This window comes from Silurus aristotelis, assembly GCF_946808225.1.
Source record: "Silurus aristotelis genome assembly, chromosome: 14".
Taxonomy (NCBI): domain Eukaryota; kingdom Metazoa; phylum Chordata; class Actinopteri; order Siluriformes; family Siluridae; genus Silurus; species Silurus aristotelis.
The window spans coordinates 24,592,361-24,611,905 of record NC_139587.1 but is presented as its reverse complement, the minus strand read 5'-3'; the positions used below and the strand labels follow the sequence as shown (position 1 = coordinate 24,611,905).

General features: G+C 38.8%; 1 protein-coding gene across 8 annotated transcripts in view; it reads left to right on the top strand.

The window, feature by feature from the left end:
• Positions 1 to 19,545, top strand: part of nav2b (neuron navigator 2b) — a 148,387-nt gene that overhangs the window by 85,831 nt on the left and 43,011 nt on the right. For all 8 annotated transcript variants that reach the window (XM_083560933.1, XM_083560932.1, XM_083560931.1 and 5 more), the window contains one exon: positions 3,555 to 3,650. In XM_083560933.1, the coding sequence (XP_083417059.1) occupies positions 3,555 to 3,650 (96 nt within the window). The remainder of the gene's footprint in view (positions 1 to 3,554; positions 3,651 to 19,545) is intronic.

Sequence of the window (19,545 nt, the reverse complement as noted above, 5' to 3'; positions counted from 1 at the left end):
ATGTATTGGTGGACTTGACTTTTCCACCCATATGTGGGTTCTTCAGCAGGTTTCTGGTGGTCTAGTGGTTAGGATGCAGCGCTCTCACCGCTGCGGCCCGGGTTTGATCCCCGGGCAGGGAACCAACCCCAGCCACTCTTAGTGCCGGTCCCAAGCCCGGATAAATGGGGAGGGTTGCGTTAGGAAGGGCATCCAGCATAGAAACATGTGCCAAATCAACATGCAGATGATTTGCTGTGACGACCCCTAATGGAAGAAGCCGAAAGAAAGTTATGTGGGTTCTTCAGCAGTACCTGAATTTACTAACACCCTTGTGGCGGAATGTGGCACAAATCTCCACAAGCAACACTCCAGAATCACACGCAGAAGAGTGGAGGTTATCATAACAGCAATAGGAACTAAATGTGGAATGGGATGTCCAAACACAGATCAAAATCTCATGGTCAGGTGTCCACAAACTTTGGTCCATTTAGTGTAAAGTGTTTAAGCTATAAACAAGAGTTAATGCTGTTGTTATCCTGAGGCTGCAACCTAGTGAACCAGTGTTGATTTATTCCCTGATAGCTTCAAAGCATTTTTGTACGTCACTCTGGAAAAAGGTGTCTGCTAAGTGCTGTAAATGTATACGGTACCAAAAATATCCTAGTGTATATTATCAAAATTCTACTTAGAAAACAAACCCTTTTTGGTATTCCTGCTTGGAAAAAAATCATCAAGGTTTGTAGGATTATAGAGGGTGAAGGAGGAGGCATTTTTTAGTTAAGGCCAAAGGTTGTCAGAGTATTTATTTTGTTTGCATAAGATACCATTTCAATGTAATAGCTAAGAAAACAGATTTGTTTTAGCTTTCACTTACTAGGTCACATTTTCTAAGGTTTTCACATGCAGGGGTTGAGTAGTATTTGGTGGCACTGTGTTTTTGGAGTAGAATTTCTGACTGACGTGGTGTTTCCTTAGTATTTCTTAATAATTCTCCATTTTTCATAATGTCATCTATTTTATAAGTTTGCCAATATCTTTTCCCGCAAATCCTTTCGACAACATAAGGCCGTCACTTCCACGTTTCACAGTTAGAATGCCGTTCTTTGGATCTCAAACTTTTTTGAAAAATGCACATTTTTAGAAATGGTTTCAATTGGTCCCTGGTGGTCTAGTGGTTAGGATTCGGTGCTCTCACCGCCGCGGCCCGGGTTCGATTCCTGGTCAGGGAACCTAGGGTTGCACAAGCCAGTGCACTCTTAGTGCCGGTCCCAAGCCCAGATAAATGGGTAGGGTTGCGTTAGGAAGGGCATCCAGCGGAAAAAACGTGCCAAATCGAACATGCGGATCACGAATATGAATGATCTGCTGTGGCGACCCCTAATGAGAGAAGCCGAAAGAAAGTTTTTCAATGGCTAAGATGTTGTGCTGAGAGAACGCGCTTGAGAAACAGTTTCGCGAGGAGAAAAAAATCCACATATAAAATATCGTTCACAGATGATTGGTCACTTTCTAAATAATAAAGAAAATAATAATATAATATAGCGAATATAATAATAAATGCAAATATGTTATAAACGATGCAAATTTTAACTTTTTTAAATCGATGAATCACATCATCACTGATATACAGAGAATTGTTAATAATCATAGATCTAATGAAATGCGTTCATTTGCTAAGATTCCATTCATTTTGTTGGAGCGAATTCTTGATAGTTGTGAAGAAGAAAAAAATACCATATTTGTGGCAGTCTGGAAAAATTGGATGTTGCTGTGGATAATGTTTGTAGACCAAAATAATAAAACTAAAAAAGAAATAAAATATTTAATAATAAAATAATATTTTTTTTCTTCCTTTATGTCAACTCTTAAGTATTTTTTTTTTACCAAAACAACATAGAAATATAGAAACATTGAAATCCTAGGCCTCCTACTTTGTAAAATCAGTCATTGTAGTTAAAAAAATCTATATCTATACCTTCGCTTCCTAAATGTGTCATTCTGTTGTCAAATTGTTAGATAGCTCATGCTTAAAACACATGCAAAGGAAAAAGAAAACACATTTCAGGTCACCAAAGTGTGCAAAAGGTTTTCCCAGGCCACTACATTATACGTATATAATGCCTATGACAACCGTGTCATGCCACTTGACCTCGCCTTAAACAGTTCAAGGTAAGCATTTGAGTGATTGCAACCTATGGAAAAGTCTCCATGATGTCAGGAAGAAACCGTCACAGCTTTCATGTGGCCAGCTGTGTGTCATTGCATCATGAATTCATGAATAATGGACTGCGCTGTTTATCCAGAGCAGATGTTTTTCGCTCATTGCCAGTGTCCAAGGGCATCTAGGTGATACCGAAAGGTGATAGCCGAATTTTGGACCCCCCTCTGCAGCCCCTATGGTACCTTAGTGAATTCATCTAGACATTGTCACTTTAATACAATAATGTGTTTTAAAAAATTGCATGAAATTTGTGAAAACATAGTTGTTATTTCACCTCCATTGTAGTGTATGTGCCCCAGGCTGAGTTCTGCTCTCCTGGCCTGGGATTATGTCGGATTATGAGATAATTGCTGACGTGCTCTTTAAATAGGAAGCGGGTTCGTATGCCAAGAGTTTGTGCAGCACACAGAAGACAGCTTGAAGTTAGTCAATATTTAGAAAGAGTGTGTTCCAAAGGCAGAGTAAATACGCGTGTTTATCGAGCAGCCTTGAATCGATACGTCGCACCACCTTCGGCATACAGTGTGTTTTTTTTTTTTTTCTCTCCTTTACAGAGGAGACAGCAATAAAGTATTAGCAGGATAATTGCTGATCAAATGTGACATTGTGCCTGAATAAGTCTGGTAATAGATGTGTAATTAAACTAGTCTTAGAGAGGAACCGTGCATGGTGCAGAGCTCTTCTTGGACGGAAAAGTGAGGTGAGAGACTTAGTGTCTCGTGTTATTAAAAAACTTTATCAGTTATGATCTATTTTTAGTTTTAGAAACTTGCACTGTTGGATTTGTGGAAAATCTGTTTTCAGAACAAAGAAATTATTTTGCAATGCTAATGTAAAATTTTGAGATATAGATAAAAGTGTGTGTGTGTGTGTGTGTGTGTGTGTGTGTGTGTGTGTGTGTGTGTGTGTGTGTGTGTGTGTGTGTGTGAAATGTTTTGTATATCATGTTTACATTTCACTCTTTATTGAGTGTGTGTGAATTGTTGTGTATATAATGTTGCTCATACACTCGAGTTATTTGTGTGTGTGTGTGTGTGTGTGTGTGTGTGTGTGTGTGCCTGCATGTACGGTGTACATCATGTTGTTGCTCACACTTCACTTTTTTTATTGTGTGTCTGTGTGACGTGTGAATTGTCCTGTGCATCATGTTGTTGCTCACACTTCTCCCTTTGTGTGTGTGTGTGTGTGTGTGTGTGTGTGTGTGTGTGTGTGTGTGTGTGTGTGTGAAATGTATATAAAATGTTATTGCAAATATATACAAATGGTCCCCACAAAGCTATATCAAAGTGTTTTGTATATCAGGTAGTTGCACACATGATCACACTTTTATATTGTATGTGTGTGTTTGTAGTTACGTGACAGACGGAGGGCAGAGTGTGTATACACATCGGACACACAAACACTCCTCCACTCTCCTCCACTGTGAGAGCCGCACTGACATCGACAGGTAGGACTTGAGCTTTGACCTTTGTCCACTCAAGTTCACACACACCATTATAAACACTGCTTCACTTTCTCACATTTAACTGCGTTACAATTTGAGTAAATGTAGTCATTTATTAGAGCTGATTTGAATATTAAGAACTGTTGTAGTGAATATTAATGAGGCTGTCATGAATTTTCATAAGTCGGTAGTGAATGTGGGCATGGTGAAGTTCTTTTTTCACAAAAACCATGTGTGGTGTTGATTTTTGTAAGCACATTTTTTCATATATTTACATAAATGCAAAAAATTATGTCCTGTTTATATACACTATATGGACAAAAGTATTAGGACACCTGACTTTTCCAGCCATATGTTCTTCCTCAAACTGTTACTACAAAGTCGAGGCTCACAATTGTTTACAATGTTTGTGGAGGTGGAGGAATAAAATGTTTCCGTAATTTGAACTAGGAGCCCCAAACCTGCATGACAATGTCCCTGAGCACAAAACCAGCTCCATGAAGATATGCTTTACATGGTTGGAATGGAAGAGCTCCTGCTTTAGAGCTCTTACCTCAACCCTACTGAACACCTGTGGGATGAATCGGAAAGTTGACTTCACTCCAGGCGTAATCACTTCACCTACATCAGTACCTGACTTAACCAACACTTTCGTGGTTTAATGAACACTTATCTCTACAAACAAACACAAAAATCTAGTGGAACATCTTCCCAGAAAAGTGAAGGTTATTATAAGGTTTGTCATATAGTGTTATTTGTAGCTACAATAGTTTGTATTTTGGTACTTACTGTACTTTTGTTTCTTATTGTACAACTTAAAACATTTTGTAACTGCAGATCAACAGATAAAAAGCATATATATATATATATATATATTTTTTTTTTTTTTTTTTTTTTTTTCTTAACACACATCATCTTTAACTTCGTCTTCACAAGAAAACACAGTGTGTTCCCAGGGTCTGATCATAGCCAGTTCAGTCCTCTTGTTGCAGTGCAGTGTCTTTTTGTAGTAACAGAGCCTCTATTGTTTCCCTAAAAATGTTTAATGACGCACACACACGCACATAATCATCAGCTTGAGTTTTTCCTCTTTTTGGTTCATAAACGTCTGACTTGGCCTTGTTATGTCTACATTTGTGTGTGTGTGTGTGTGCGTGTGTGTGTGCGTGTGCGCGCAGGCTCGTGTGTGTGCGTGTGCGTGTGTGTGTGTGTGTATGTGTGTATATGTGTGTGTGTGTGTGTTTGTGCATGATTGCCCGGAGCATCTTTACCAAATAACAATCAACAATGTGCCCAAACCTCTTTTTCAGGAACAAACACACACACACACAATCAGCAGAAGTGAAACTATTTTGAGACAATCGTCATATTCTTCATTATAAAAAGTAACTCACTGACGGAAAGAGACGAGAAAAGGTCTGAGCAGATAAAATGATAGTAAGAGATAAAAAAGCATGAGGATCGGGGTATACGAAACACTTTGTGTGTGTGTGTGTGTGTGTGTGTGTGTGTGTGTGTGTGTGTGTGTGTGTGAGTGTGTGTGTGTGTGTGTGTGTGTGTGTGTGTGTGTGTGTGTGTGTGTGTGTGTGTGTGTGTGTGTGTGTGTGTGCACATGCTCATGTGTGTGTATGCAGCGCAGGAGATCTGAAGGTTGTTTTATTAGAGAGATATCAGATCTTGAATGAATGATGAAAGGCTGAATGTTGATTTCATCGTGTTTTTCGTCGCCCTGAAGGATAAAGCACAAGAATACACTATATGGCCAAAATTATTGGGACACCTGACATATGGAATTCTTCCTTAACCTGTCACATGGTTGGAGGCACACAATTGTATCTGATGTTAAATTCAAATTTAAATTAAATGTAAAATTTTTACAAATTTTAAATTTAAATTTAAATTTCCCTTCTCTTGAACAAGGAGACCTGAACCTGTTCTAGCATGGCAATGCCTCTGTGCACAAAGCCAGCTCCATAAAGATATGCTTTGCATGTGTTGAAGTGAAAGATCTTGTGTGACCTATTAAACACCTTTAGGATGAATTGGAACGCTGTCTGCACCACAGACCTCCTCACTGTACCTAAACCAGTAGAGCACATCAGGACAGAATGCTCTGTCATGTGTCTACCTTAATGCAAATACACTTGAGTCAATTGTTCAGTCCATGACCCTTAAACAACTTTAATAAATGACAACAATATTTATAAATTAACCCTTTCAAAAACTGAAAACAAATGCTTTTTGTACACTAGCCAAATCAGACGTAGATTAATAATAGTGCTGAGCTAGCAGGAGCTTTGACTAGCTAGCCTTCTTATTCAAAAGCTGATTTTCTCGCTAGCTGGTAATAAAGACGTTCTAGGGATGAATGAGTACATCGTGAAGTAACGTATATTTCAGCCTATGGTTAATAGCTAAAGCAGTAATGAAAATGACTAAATAAATTCACCTCAGGAGGTAAAAACATTTCGCTGAAGGGATGTAGGGAAGACATGGGTTTGCTTTCGACAGCTGTTACTTTGAATTTATGTAGGTGAAATTTCAATTCCAGAACATCTGTCTTGGGTGACGAGGTGGGTCAAGTGGTTAGAATCAGAGCAACTCCTTATTGGTAAATAGCTTTTTGTACCATTTTTCTTATTAGTTTCTTTCTGTTGGTTGGCATAAAAATGCTTCCTCATCCACCCACATAGACTATTTGCTCTCTCTGTCTCTCTGAATTTTCATGTTAGCAATGTTGCTTCTTCTGAAATTAGCTGATAGTGTTGCCCATAGTGGCGTTTTGGAGACAATGTGAGGTCTCTAAAAGTAAGAGAGCTTTAAAACGGTTTGTTCACATGGGGTATATCCATAGGAGATTGCTGAGGATATGATGAAGCTGCCAGGCAGGAGAAATATAGGAAGGCCATGGAGGAGGTTTATGGATGTGGTGAGGGAAGACATGCAGGTGGTTGGTTTGAAAGAACCAGATATGGATGGGGGAGGAGTGTTAGGGGGTTTGCGTTGGTTCTGAAACATTTCTAGACAAAACAATCTCTTCACAGGTCCCAATTGCTTGTGCTTTGAGGTGTGTTCCCTCAGCTTGAACTGATATCACACCCTAGACCTGTGTATTTTGGAGAGTGAACACACACACACACACACACACACACACACACACACACACACACACACACACACGCACACCTTGATGTGATAAATATTTGTTTCTTTGGATTTGAGCACGAGTTCACTGCTATCCTAATAAGGACATTTTCTCCAAATTGTCCAGGTGTATTGTGGGAAGTCCGTGCCCAGTATCTGTCAGTATGTGAGTGCTCCAGTCGGAGCAGAGATGCAGAGATGATCTAAGCCCTATTGAAATGTTGCTCCGGGGCAGGAATCCAGCGGTAATTCCTAAAGTTTCTGATATTGTGTATAATTTAAAGACCTGATTCTCAGAGTGCGGCCTAAGAGCAGGTGAGCTAATAAATCATTGGGGCTGTGTGAGGATCGTCCATCATCATCTCTTCTTTTCTTTACTCTTCTCATCTGATTTCATTCTTCTCGTCTCATCTTATTCTCTTCCCTTCTCAAATTTTCCTCTTTCCTTCTCATCTTCTTATTTTCTCATATCATTTTATCTTCTAGTTTTCTCATCTTCTCAATTCATCATCTTCCTCTCATCTTTTTCACTTCTCTACTCTTCTACTATTCCCCTATTCTATACCTCTTTTCTTTTACTTCTCTTTTTCTCTCATGTCTTCTGTCTTCTCATTTTCTTTTCTTTTTTTTATCTCTTCTCTTTATTATTTGTTCTGCACTTCTCTGGTATTCTCTTTTCCTCTCTACTTTTGTCTCCTCTTTTCTTTTTCCTTCTCTTCCCATCTTTTTTTATTTTTCATCTTTTTTTTTTTTCTTCGTTTTTCTGCTCTGCCCATCTCTTATCTTCTCTTTTTCTTTTTTTCTTTTCATTTCCTTTTTCATTCGTTCTTGTCTTTTCGTTTTTGCTCTCCTTATTTTTTTTCCAACACAATTCCAACACAGGGACACTGGGTAAAATGTAAATAAAAACAGAATACAATTATTTGTAAAGCTCATAAACACGTACCGTATTTTATTTACAATACAATATAAAACATATCACACATTTAAATTGAGACTACACTATTTTAAAGTAAAAAAATACAGGTATTTTGGATTTGATGACTGCAATAGGTCTGAAAAAAAGTTGGGACAGGGCCATGTTTACCACCCTGCAGCATCACGTCTTCTGTCCGTATACTTTTGGGAAGTGAGGAGGCCAGTTGCTAAATTTCTAAAAGCGAAATGTTGTCCCATGTGTCTGATACAGCAGTGGCACATAAAGAATACATAATTTACATTAATTCGTTTTGTTTATTATCTGATTCTGAACAATGTGTTATTTTGGAAAAATTACCGGATTCTCTTCGCCACATCTGTCTATGACTCACTCTTGATGCATGTCATGATGCCTCGGTCACATGTCTTATCTCCATCCACTACCTTCTTAAAGGGGCTCCGGCCGCTAACACATATTACATTACCGCTAAACTGAAACCCCCAAGCGAGCAAAATGAACAAAAAAACAACACAGTGGATTCACGTTTATTATTATATTTAGAAAATACCAGTTTTTATGGCGCTCGTATCATTTTATTTTGTTGTATTTGTCCACCACACTTAAAGGCCGGTCTGTAAAAATATTGTCTGACTGGTCCGTGGCGCAAAAAAGTTTGGGGGCCGCTGTGATACAGGATTCTAGCTGCTCAACAGTGTCCTTTGTTGTATTTTTTGTTTTATGATGCACCAAATGTTTTTAAATGGTGAAAGGTCTAGACTGAAGACAGGCCAGTTCAGCACCCAGACTGTTCTCGTACGACGTCATGCTATAGCTTTCTTTGTTCTATTGTGAATAAAATATGGGTTTATGAGACTTGCAAATTATTGCATTCTGTTTTTACATTTTGCATAACTTTTTTGAAATTGGGGTTGTATATACATTAAATATTAATGGATAAAAAAAAGGAAATGCTGCTCTTCATTGAAAAAAAAAAAAAAGTTTCTGTAGTGAAAACAGAACACTTGCTGTTTTTGGAAAATAATCAACTTTGGCATTATACCGGTTATACCATGTTGGGGAACGTCACAGCACAACCCCAAGTGCCAGATGCAGGTGTATGTTGAGTGTTCAATGGATAATTTTTACCCTGACCGTAAACTTAAGACAGCGCTTGTGTAAATTCTATTAAGTGTTCACTTTGTAGTGTACGTGTATCCTTTTGTCCGTTAAACTGAGTACAACCCCTACAGCATAGGTTCATGTAACACAATGGAGTAAGGGATAGTTAGGATAATGTGTGTGTGTGTGTGTGTGTGTGTGTGTGAGAGAGAGAGAGAGAGAGAGAGAGAGAGAGAGAGAGAGAGAGAGAGAGTTCTTTTCTGTTTTAAGCTGTGAGTTAATTTCCTATTTTTAAATATGACAAAATCAACTTCTGTGACACACACACACTTACAATCATGCAAAACACACTATAATACACACCAGCCATCACACACACACACACACACACACACACACACACACACACACACACACACACACACACACACACATTCTAAAATGACATCATATCTTGCATATGGTATCTAAATTCCTTTCTAACATCTTGTCCATATAGGGATGTTCATATTTCTGGGCTTTGATATTATATGTGTGTGTGTGTGTGTGTGTGTGTGTGTGTGTGTGTGTGTGTGTGTGTGTGTGTGTGTGTGTGTGTGTGTGTGTGTGTGTGTGTGTTGGAGCATATCCAGTCTAGGTGTATAGGGATTTGCCCCAGTTTTTTTTTCTTTCAGTCTTTTTTCCCAGACCCCTCAGTCAGTCAGACGGGAGCTCACGTTTCAGAAAAGTGTTTGAACACACACACACACACACACACACACACACACACACACACACACACACACACACACACACACAGTAGTTCCTTTAAAGCTCTTGTCAACAGCTATGGAAAGTAAATAGTCCCCTCCTGACACCAGCCACTAATGATCACATGATCATCTGATATTATCTACAGCAGTAGTTGCTTTGCACTGGTGACCGGAACGTTCCGAGTTCGAATCTCACAGCTGTCACTGAGCCACTATTGAACGTTCAAAGAAAGAACTGAAATGAACACTTACTCCAAATGGTATTGATTATTCCAAAAGTGTCAGGTGTCTGAGGTTTACTTCTGTTTTGCTAACATTCTACAGGATAATATTTCTGTTTTATATGTGACATATTTGCTTGCATATGGGAAGTAGTAGTTCAGTGGTTAAGGCTTTGGTTTTCTGATAGTAAGGTCAGGGGTTCAAGCCCCAGTATCACCAAGCTGCCACTCTTGGGCCCTTGAGCAAGGCCCTTAACACACTGTGTTAAAGGGGCCCTGTATCATGGCTGTCCCTGTCCTTACTCCAGGTTCCTAACATTGCTGGAATATGCGAAGAAAGAGTTTTACTGTAATGTACATATGATAAGTAAAAAGCACCTTTACCCTTTATGTACATTCATTTTTTATCAAGTTTCCAGTAAAATGTCTGACGACCTGGCGTCTTCGTGAATGTTGTCATGATCTATGTCTTGCATTTTAAATTATTTGCTGGTCAAGAAAACCAGATAACAGTCTTGAATATTAAACCAACGTGATTTAAAACCATGCTAATTTGTGTAGTCAGTTGTGGACAATGTGTTATAAGTAGAAACTGCACTGCCACTTTTATTCGTTTGGATATTACATGAGAACTTGTGTACACATATACATACATGAAAGTGACTATCGTTACGTTTTTATAAGTAAGGGAAGATTAGAACATATTTTTGCGACCATTTATAATGCTGCATTGGACACTAGTGTATCTCATGCATCACACTCACTGACATACACATTCAGATACTTATTTACAAAGTAACTACATTTTCTACATGTTATAATAACCTCCACTCTTCTGGAAAGATGTTTTACTAGATCTTGGAGTGCACTTGTACAGATTCAGCCACGAGATTGTTAATAGGGTCTGAGCTCTATAGCAGGTCACTTAAACTCGTCCAATCCCACCCATGTAATGCATATTTTCATGGAGCTGGCTTTGTAAACAGGTTTGGGTCTTCTAGTTTAAATTAAGAGAGAATTTTATGCTACAGCATCCAAAAAATAACAGATGTTCCAGTACTTTTGTGTACCTAAAAGCATGTTTTTGGGTAGTGTGTGTTTTCGGAAGGTGTGTATGGTTTTCTGTTTGTTTGATTTGATGAATTCTAGTGGGTTTTAAAACAGAGTGTGCTGTGGTTTTGTGGCAGGAATGTCATATGTGGAGTTTTCAGAAACTCCAAAAAAAAAAATAATAATACAAATGTAGAATTTTGATCTAAAAGCCACAATGTGACTCAACATCTAAGTGAAAGTTTAAAATTAAAAACAAAGCAATTGAAAAGGTAGTATTATGTGAAAAACCTTTTATTTTTTTTAGATGAAGAAAAGGAGGATTCGATAAACACTGAAACAGCTACACTTATAGACAGAGAGCAATAGAATGAATAAAAAATGGGGAATAAAAAAATATAGAGCAAATGAAATGATGATGACAGAAGGAGTGGGAAAAGAAGAAGTGGCACAGAGAAGAAGAGTTTTTGGAATGACAGAAAGAGGCAGGCACTGGAGGGTGGGAAATGAGAGAAAGAACCAGAGCGTGGCAAAGAGGGCAAGTGTGATTCAGAAAACAAAAAAATCGAGATAGAGGGTAAGAGGGATGGCAGGCTCTTCAGATCGAGTTGACATTAGTTGACCGCATTCTCTGTCTCACGCTCCTGTGGCACCGGGGGACTGTCCTCATGCACGCACAGAGACACAGACACAGAAACACACACATACATACAGCGAGCGCTTTCCGAAAGGAAGAGATAGAGAGACAAAGAGAAACTGCATCACACACTTCTCTCTGTCTGCATCTTTTCTATAGACTTGTGTTGGCCTTAATTGCGCACAAGCAACACCATTTACAGTGTTCATACCATGGTACATTATCCTGGATGTCATGTTGTGGGGGCAAAATGTCTGATGACAGGTTTGTCTTTGTAAGGACTTTAGTGTGGTCCCAACAAAGAAAATCTTTTTTTTTTTTTTTTTTTTTTTACATATAAGCAAATAAATAAAAAAGCTGATTACTTTCTCTTTAGGTTCAAAACATTAATTAGCTGCATCAATAATTATATCAGTAGAAGACCCTTATGAAGAAAGTAAGCCGAATCTGCATGGATTTGTTTATGTGACTTCCTGTCTGTCAATAGCAGGGTTTTCGAGATGTTTGTGAGCTCGTCCAGATGTAGCAAAAGTGGGTTAATGGAAACAGATTTTTGGAGTAAATAAGGATCTAGTGAGTCCTCTCCATTACTTCATGTGCTCGCCTGAATCTCATTTGATGACATCATCTTGTCACTCCTCTTTGTAATGTTATGATTTGTTTGTATTGAAACCTTTCAGCATCTGCACACAGAAGAAAGAAATCAGCAAGCAAGACATTCCGAATGTAGTTGTTCAAAGCCACCTTTTGCAAGCGTTAGCAATGATTTTAACGGCAAACACGAGATACAACACTGAGATAAACACTGAGATAAGTTTCTTAAGTTGTGATCACCAACCAAAAAAAGTACTTGGGGAAAATATCTCGATTTAACAGGTACATGCATCATAACTATTTTAAAGCTCTGAGAGATTAATGATGCGATCAGATCCAGATGTGTTGTGGTGTGAGGGTGTGAGTCGGCTTGCGAAGGGTGTGTGTGTGGGAGGGGTGACCCCTAATGCTGTAATTGCCTGACGGAGCCTGAGGTAAAATGTGCTAAAGCTACAGTGACTGCTTTATAGAGAAGGAAAAGAGAGAGAGAGAGACACAGAGAGAGAGAGAGAGAGAGAGAGAGAGAGAGAGAGAGAGAGATATTTTTATTTCAGTTCATTGTATTGTGTTTCCTTGGAGGTCAAGTTTTTTAGAAAAAGTCTTCCTATAGACAGAGGCTTTTTGTGTTGTAATTTGTCTTACAAACGCATCTTGAGCTTATTAGTGTTCAAACTGGGATAATGAAAACCAAGCGAGATGGCACACACGGTCCGTGGTGTTGTTTTGCTCTGGATGAGTCGCAGCCCCGGCCGAACAGATTCTCCAGACGCCCCGAGCGCATTTGCACGTCTGTTGGTCATGCATCCGAAGATAAGGGCAACAAAACCAACTGAGAGAAGGAAGCCGACTTCCTCCCTGCGGCAAAACTCAGGACGGCATGAAAAAAGAGCAGCTCTGGAGGGGGGCTTAGCAAACAGAGCACACCAGACCCCCTTTCTAAACAACTAGGAGAAAAAGAGATGGGGAGAATGAGGCAGTGTGACCCCCCTTATCTGTCATCAGCTGGAGGAAATGGCCTCTTCAGCTTGTTCCTGTCCCCCTGCTGATGCTTATTCTGAATGAGTGACAGCCAGGCGGAGGCATTTCAGAGCTCGTCATCAGTCATTTCGTAATCAGATTGAAATCTCGCAATGCAAATGATTAGCATTGGGTGGAGGGGTGGGAGTTAAATTTTTAGTTTTGTTGAAGAAAAGTAGTCAGTCGTTTGCTAATCTTATAAATGTTAACGATGTGATGCATTTATTTTAAAATAGTGTGTATCCGATACAAGTTGGCATTTGTATTGTGATGCGTCATTTTTTAACATGCTTGCATCTGATTTATTTATATAGAATTATTAGTAGATGCAGTATACTTTTATTATTTTTAAAATAATTTTTTATATGTAGATTGATTTCTCCTCACTAAACTGTTTCTCGAGCAGCTGCTACGTGAATATGATGTGTAACACTACAGAGACCGAGGCGTGTCCTGAGAGTCACATGGAATATAGATTTACATGGCAGAGGTAGATCTGTGTCTTCCTGGAGACAGAACAAGAAAAGAACGTCTGGTTTTATTTAATCTTTTTTTCTTTCTTTTTTTTTGTTTTGCACTACAAAGGCCTGTTGTGAAAGGGTTAGGGTTAGGGTTAGGCTTAGGGTTATCATAAGTAAATTTATGATTTGCTGTTTGTCTGAACCAAAGAAATACACTATCTGTATTTTTTTTCCATATTTCTTTATCGCACTGTGTAGAATCAAATCAAAGTTGAGTCGCACTGCATCATAATAGGGGTGAATCGTATCGCATCGGTAGCTGCGATGCATTGATAATGTATAATATAGTTGGCTATACATTGAGATGTGAATCAATGCACATCCACATCCCCGTAATTTATATTTAACACATTAGCATTTATCTCTACCCTTCTGGAGTCTGCTTAATTCCCTTCATTCTAGCACAGGTTTATAGATCTGAATCTAAATTCTATTAAATCTGCTAAATGCAACAAAATTTTATCTGATCCAGTCTTCAAGTCACTTTTTGTGGACAAAAAACCCCCAGGGGCTTCATTTTGGGTCACGATGGTGATGCAGTCGTTTGTTACTGTCACCTATCAAGTGGGTAAAAAAATTAAGCTGATGCTAAAATCTTAGGTGGCAGGGTGCTGCAGTGAGTAGGATTGCCGCCTCATAGCTCCAGGGTTCTTTTCTCCATCCTGAGCTCGGGTTACTGTCTGTGAAGTTTTTCCCTGTTCCCTTGTTCATGTGAGATTTCTTCCAAGTTCTCCAGATTAATTTAACCAACCAAAAACCTGGTAAGTAGTTTGCCTAAAATAATTGCATAAAATAATTCATTCACACTCCTATGTGTGAATGAATATTCGAATAGATGTATTTTTTCCACCGTTAAATGCCTCCTGATCTGAGACATCGAAGGTCCAGACTCCAGTTTTGTGTGTTTGTGCAAAGCTCTTGATACAAGAGACAGTAGAAGGGTTTCACACTCTGGGCAGTGCTAATGAGCACCTTCAGACAATAGGCTTAATAACACTGAAGTGCCAGCCCACCCAGCTGCCTATTCATGTGCTAATATAGCAGAGACAGAGCAGGAATGAAGGAAGCCCCTCCACCCCCTGACCAAATCCAGTTGTAACATACTGTATGACTTGAAATACCTTGTGATTGTATGAACCTTTTCCCCCAGCAGATATAAGGTAAGTACGTTCTGTAAGAGCAAGTAAGCAAGTCACATGGTTACTGCAGACACCCATGTATTATTTCCATTGCATTTATTTATCGTTCCATTAGTCTCTTTTACTGGTGGCTACTTATGCAACAGATCGATTCTACAAAAAGCCTGGCAACATTTACAGCATTGAGCCTTGGTAGATTTGTGGCAAAAGGTAATAGATTGAATGAAATGAACATACAAAAGCCGGGAATTTTCATGACTTGGCAACAGGAGGTTCTTAACTGTTTGCAAGCTGTTCTTCAAACAAAAGGACTCGTGGACCAGTAAACAATGGTGAATGGTATAGGTGAAAGTTCACGTTTGGTTGTCTTTTCAAATAAATTCAACAGAAGATTTTATTGTTCTTTAGCATCCAAGTCTGCTAGGCTGCACTCTAGTTTTGGAGATTGGTTTTACAATCTGGCCTAAAAGTATTGGTTTCTTAAGCAAAATATTTAACCTGAACTACTCCAGAAATGGGAGCTTGGTGGTTCAGTACACTTTTGCCGCTACTGTCTGGGGTTCTTTCCATGCGTTGGGGTTTCTTCAGGTATGCATGTTTTTTTTTCTGTGGTTCAGGTTTACTCTGGTTTCCTCCCCGGCCATTCATTGTGGGCTGTTTTTCAAAGGCCAATTTAAAATGATCTTTGGTGTGTGCGATTTTGTCTTGACAAGGTTTAATTCAGTTAAATTCCTTTTTTATTTGTACAGCACTTTTAACATGGTCTCAGAGCAGCTTCACAGAGATAAATCGGTAACAAAAGAATGTGTTCCTTATAATTGTAAGTTTATCCCTAATGAGCGAGCCAGTGGTGAATGTGGCAAGGAAAAAGTGTATGAGTGCACATCAATCTTTACACGAGGACACGAGGAAGAATCTAAACTAGTGTTCAAAAGGTTGTGAGTTTCATTCCATTACCCAGCAAGACCATTATGCATAATTAGATCAGATAGGGCCTGTGTCTGATATGTGCCAAATACACACCTTTGGTTTTGTAGTAAGTGCTTTATTCTGCTCAGGGCCATTCGTATGTGTTAGTGTTAATGTTTTTTAACAAAACAACACATTCCACAATGACCACTGTTTAAAACACAAAGTCACAATATCGGACCACCATATGGAGCTTTCTTCTTCACCCAGTGACCATCACACTGTTAGTACGTGTTACAGGATGGATCAGTGTTTTGCTCCCACTGGTCATTTTTGAAATGATGCCACATGAAACCGTGCCACTGTAAACAGTGTCTCTTCCAAACAGTTTCCATATTCAAAAGAACAACGGGCCAAGCATGCAAATTTCACCTCCCCTTCCAAGAAGCGAGAGAACAAAAGTCTTTAAATAAGCACAGTGTAGAGTGAGACCTGTTGGAGTGGTAAAGAGAGAGCGAGAGAGAGCGAGACAAAGCATAGACAGGAACTTCTCCGGATTCCACACACTCATTCGGCACTCTGGAATCTCTGTCATTACACATGCTTGGCTAAGGAGGTTTGGACGCAAGCACTAGATTGTGTTTATGCTTGTGCGTATGTGTCCATGCCTGTTTGTGTTGTTTTATGATGGTAAAAAAAAACACATAACTCTGTGTAACATGATTACATCCCGATGCCTTTTTTTTTTGTGTTTTGGTTTTTTCCCCCTTCATGCTGGTTTGTCCTTTTAAAACAACTTTACATTCTTGGTCCATCTATTATTCCTTTCCACTGTTTAAAATTCTAACCCAAAGCTGCGTGCTGCTGCCGTAAACATTTCCACCCGAGCTCCGTCTCGAGCGTTTGTTGGTAATCCTACTCTCCCACTGACGCTCAGGGGAGTTTGACATTTGACCTTATGAAGTGACCCAGAAAAGTCCTTTTTAGGTAGAAAAAAAGAGGCTTTGTAGAACAAACTAATTGGGCCGAGCTTTAGAGCCCCACAGCTTAAATATTTACTAGTCCATACTTAGAAAAACATTCCATTACACAGATTTGAAAGAATTTTATGAAAGCACTCTTAAATAAATCAAAAAAGGGCATACATACACAACTCAGCATAGCAGTGGTATGTTCCTGCAATCGGAAAAGATGCTCACAAAGATTGTGTATCTCGATAACTGAGGCCAATGTGATTCGTATCTCGTTGCATAAGCAACGATACGATACATTAAAGATACATACGAAGCAGCTATCGATGCGATGTGATACGATTGGTACAGATGGTTCGCTTTTATTTCTTCGGGTCAGACAGTCAAATCATAAATTTACTCAAACGCCTTCTTACTTCTAAAGCATGGCCCTTTCAGAAACAGGCTTTTGTAATGCAAAAAAAAAGGAAATTTCAAATAAAACCAGATGATCCTGTTCTGTCTACAGGAAGATGCAGCTCTACCTCTGCCATGTTAATCTGGATTTTATGTGACTTTTAGGATACGTCTCGGTCTCCGTAGTGTTGTGATACGTCATATTCACGTAGCAGCAGTGGTGCTGAGAGAACGTGCTCGAGAAACAGTTTAGCGAGAAGAAATCAATCTACGTATCGAAATTATTGGTCACTTTCTAATTAATAAAAGTATAGCACATTTATTAATAATTATATATAAATAAATAAAAATATATATAAATAAATACAAATGCAAACGTGTATCAGATGGACCCCCCTTTTTTTTAATGGATATATTACATTGTTAATGCTCACATGACAAATGTCCACCATCCAAGTGGCAAGAAAAATTTCCTGCTAGTTTTGGGGAAATCTTCGACACCAGAATGGTGACTTACCTAATTGTCTATCATATCACTGTGTACATTTACATTTAAGAACGATAGTTTATGTATGTTTTAATACAAATCAATTTCAAGCATGACAGTAAATGTCTTATGCACTATATACTGTATATGTATGTACATTATGAATTTCAAAGGTTATGACTGATTTCCATAGTATTTAATTATGGCGTGTGATTCCCCTCTGTGTCTATTATGAGTCCAAATGAAATTCATCTGCTGCAAATCCATGAATCCAATGTAAATGTAAAAAATCTGGCCTCAAGTTGTGTAAAAAGGTCAGCGATTATAGTAATGGTCACTCAGCCTGGCAAAACGTCTGGCAGAAAGTACATGTTTTTGTTCTAATCCTAACCAAGAATCATATCTTCTCAATACGAGGTCATCGGCTGACGTAAATAATTATGTATTCAGTTTGGCAAATGTTTCCTTTTTGGAAATTGGAGGTGCAACTCTCTAATTACAATGTAAACCTTTTGTGTACTAATAGTATCAGATGCTTCACGGATGTGGACATAGTGATTATGAGGGATTTGTACTCCACCTTTTGCAGACAGGTTGCAAGTTTTCCTCCCTGGTTACTGGAAATCAAATCCACAACACGAACATCTGAAATGCAAAGTGATGTCAAAAACTAATCATGACACACAGGAAAGCTACATTCAAACAGACGACCAAGGGACCACAGGTCATTAGATTTCAATACAATCTGCCGTCTTCCAGCTACATAAACATCTAGACTTGGGTGTGTCAACGCTAGTCATTGCCAACTGATACAGGTTACTATAGCAACCAGCATCATGAAAGCCTACTGGCGATTTCATAGTACGTCGACCGGCATTTTACATGTATAAACGTAGAGTTTTTGTTAACCTTTTTCTTTTAACGTGTCTTGAAGAATTTCATTGTTGTTGTTGTTTTTCTATTCAAGAGTGACACATCATACTGCTATCTTTTTATTGTTTTGTTTATATATTCGTCAAGTATTCATTCATGATACAAGTTCCTGTTATCACTTCCTACTTACCAAAAAAACTTCACTTTACCCATAAACCGTAAAACCCTCCGTCCTGAAGGTTTTCCAGTGAACAAAAATGTAACAAATTTAGTTCTGAACATAAAGATACACTGACACTGGAGACTCCTTACAAAGTCCATATTCAGCTTCCTTACAGAAATGTAAACTTTCTTTCAGCTTCTCCCATTAGGGGTCGCCACAGCGGATCATCTGCATGTTTGATTTGGCACGTTTTTACGCTGGATGCTCTTCCTAACGCAACCCTCCCCATTTATCCAGGCTTTGGACCGGCACTGAGAGTGGCTGGGGTCGGTTCCCTGACCGGGGATCAAACCTGGGCCGCAGCGGTGAGAGCGCCGCATCCTAACCACTAAACCACCAGGGGATTCAGCATCCTTATATAATGCTGTTGAATCTCTTCATGCGGCTCTTTAGTTAGAAAAGTCCCGGTTATAAACGACAGCATTATAATACAAACATGATCAACCGAATCAACAACTAATAACCAATAAGAACTTAGGAATTCATCCATGCTCGCCACACCTCCAGGTTGACTTACTGTACAAACTGTTTTATTTTCTCTCCTTATCTGCATCATGTAAGAACCCGTCTGCCCCGAACCTGTACTGCCACTTTAGATTTATGTCAGGTGTAAAACTTGATGGCCACTGACTTATTTATCGCTGCTCAGTACATTTTATTGCAACGTACTCTCTTTCCAGATGTCACGCTGTCCAGAGAGTTGAACTGTAAACTTCAGGAAGTGTTTGTTATTTGAGTATTTTGCACTTGTCGCACTTTCTGGCAGCGGTTTTTATTTATTTATGTATTATTTTTAATGATATTTTAAATCCATTGGTCAAATTATTAGGTCTTGCTGTTACACACTCACTGGATGTTTAATCAGGTGCTTTGTCCATTAGTTAGATGCATAAGTAATAAATGTATATATAAATCTGCTAGATATC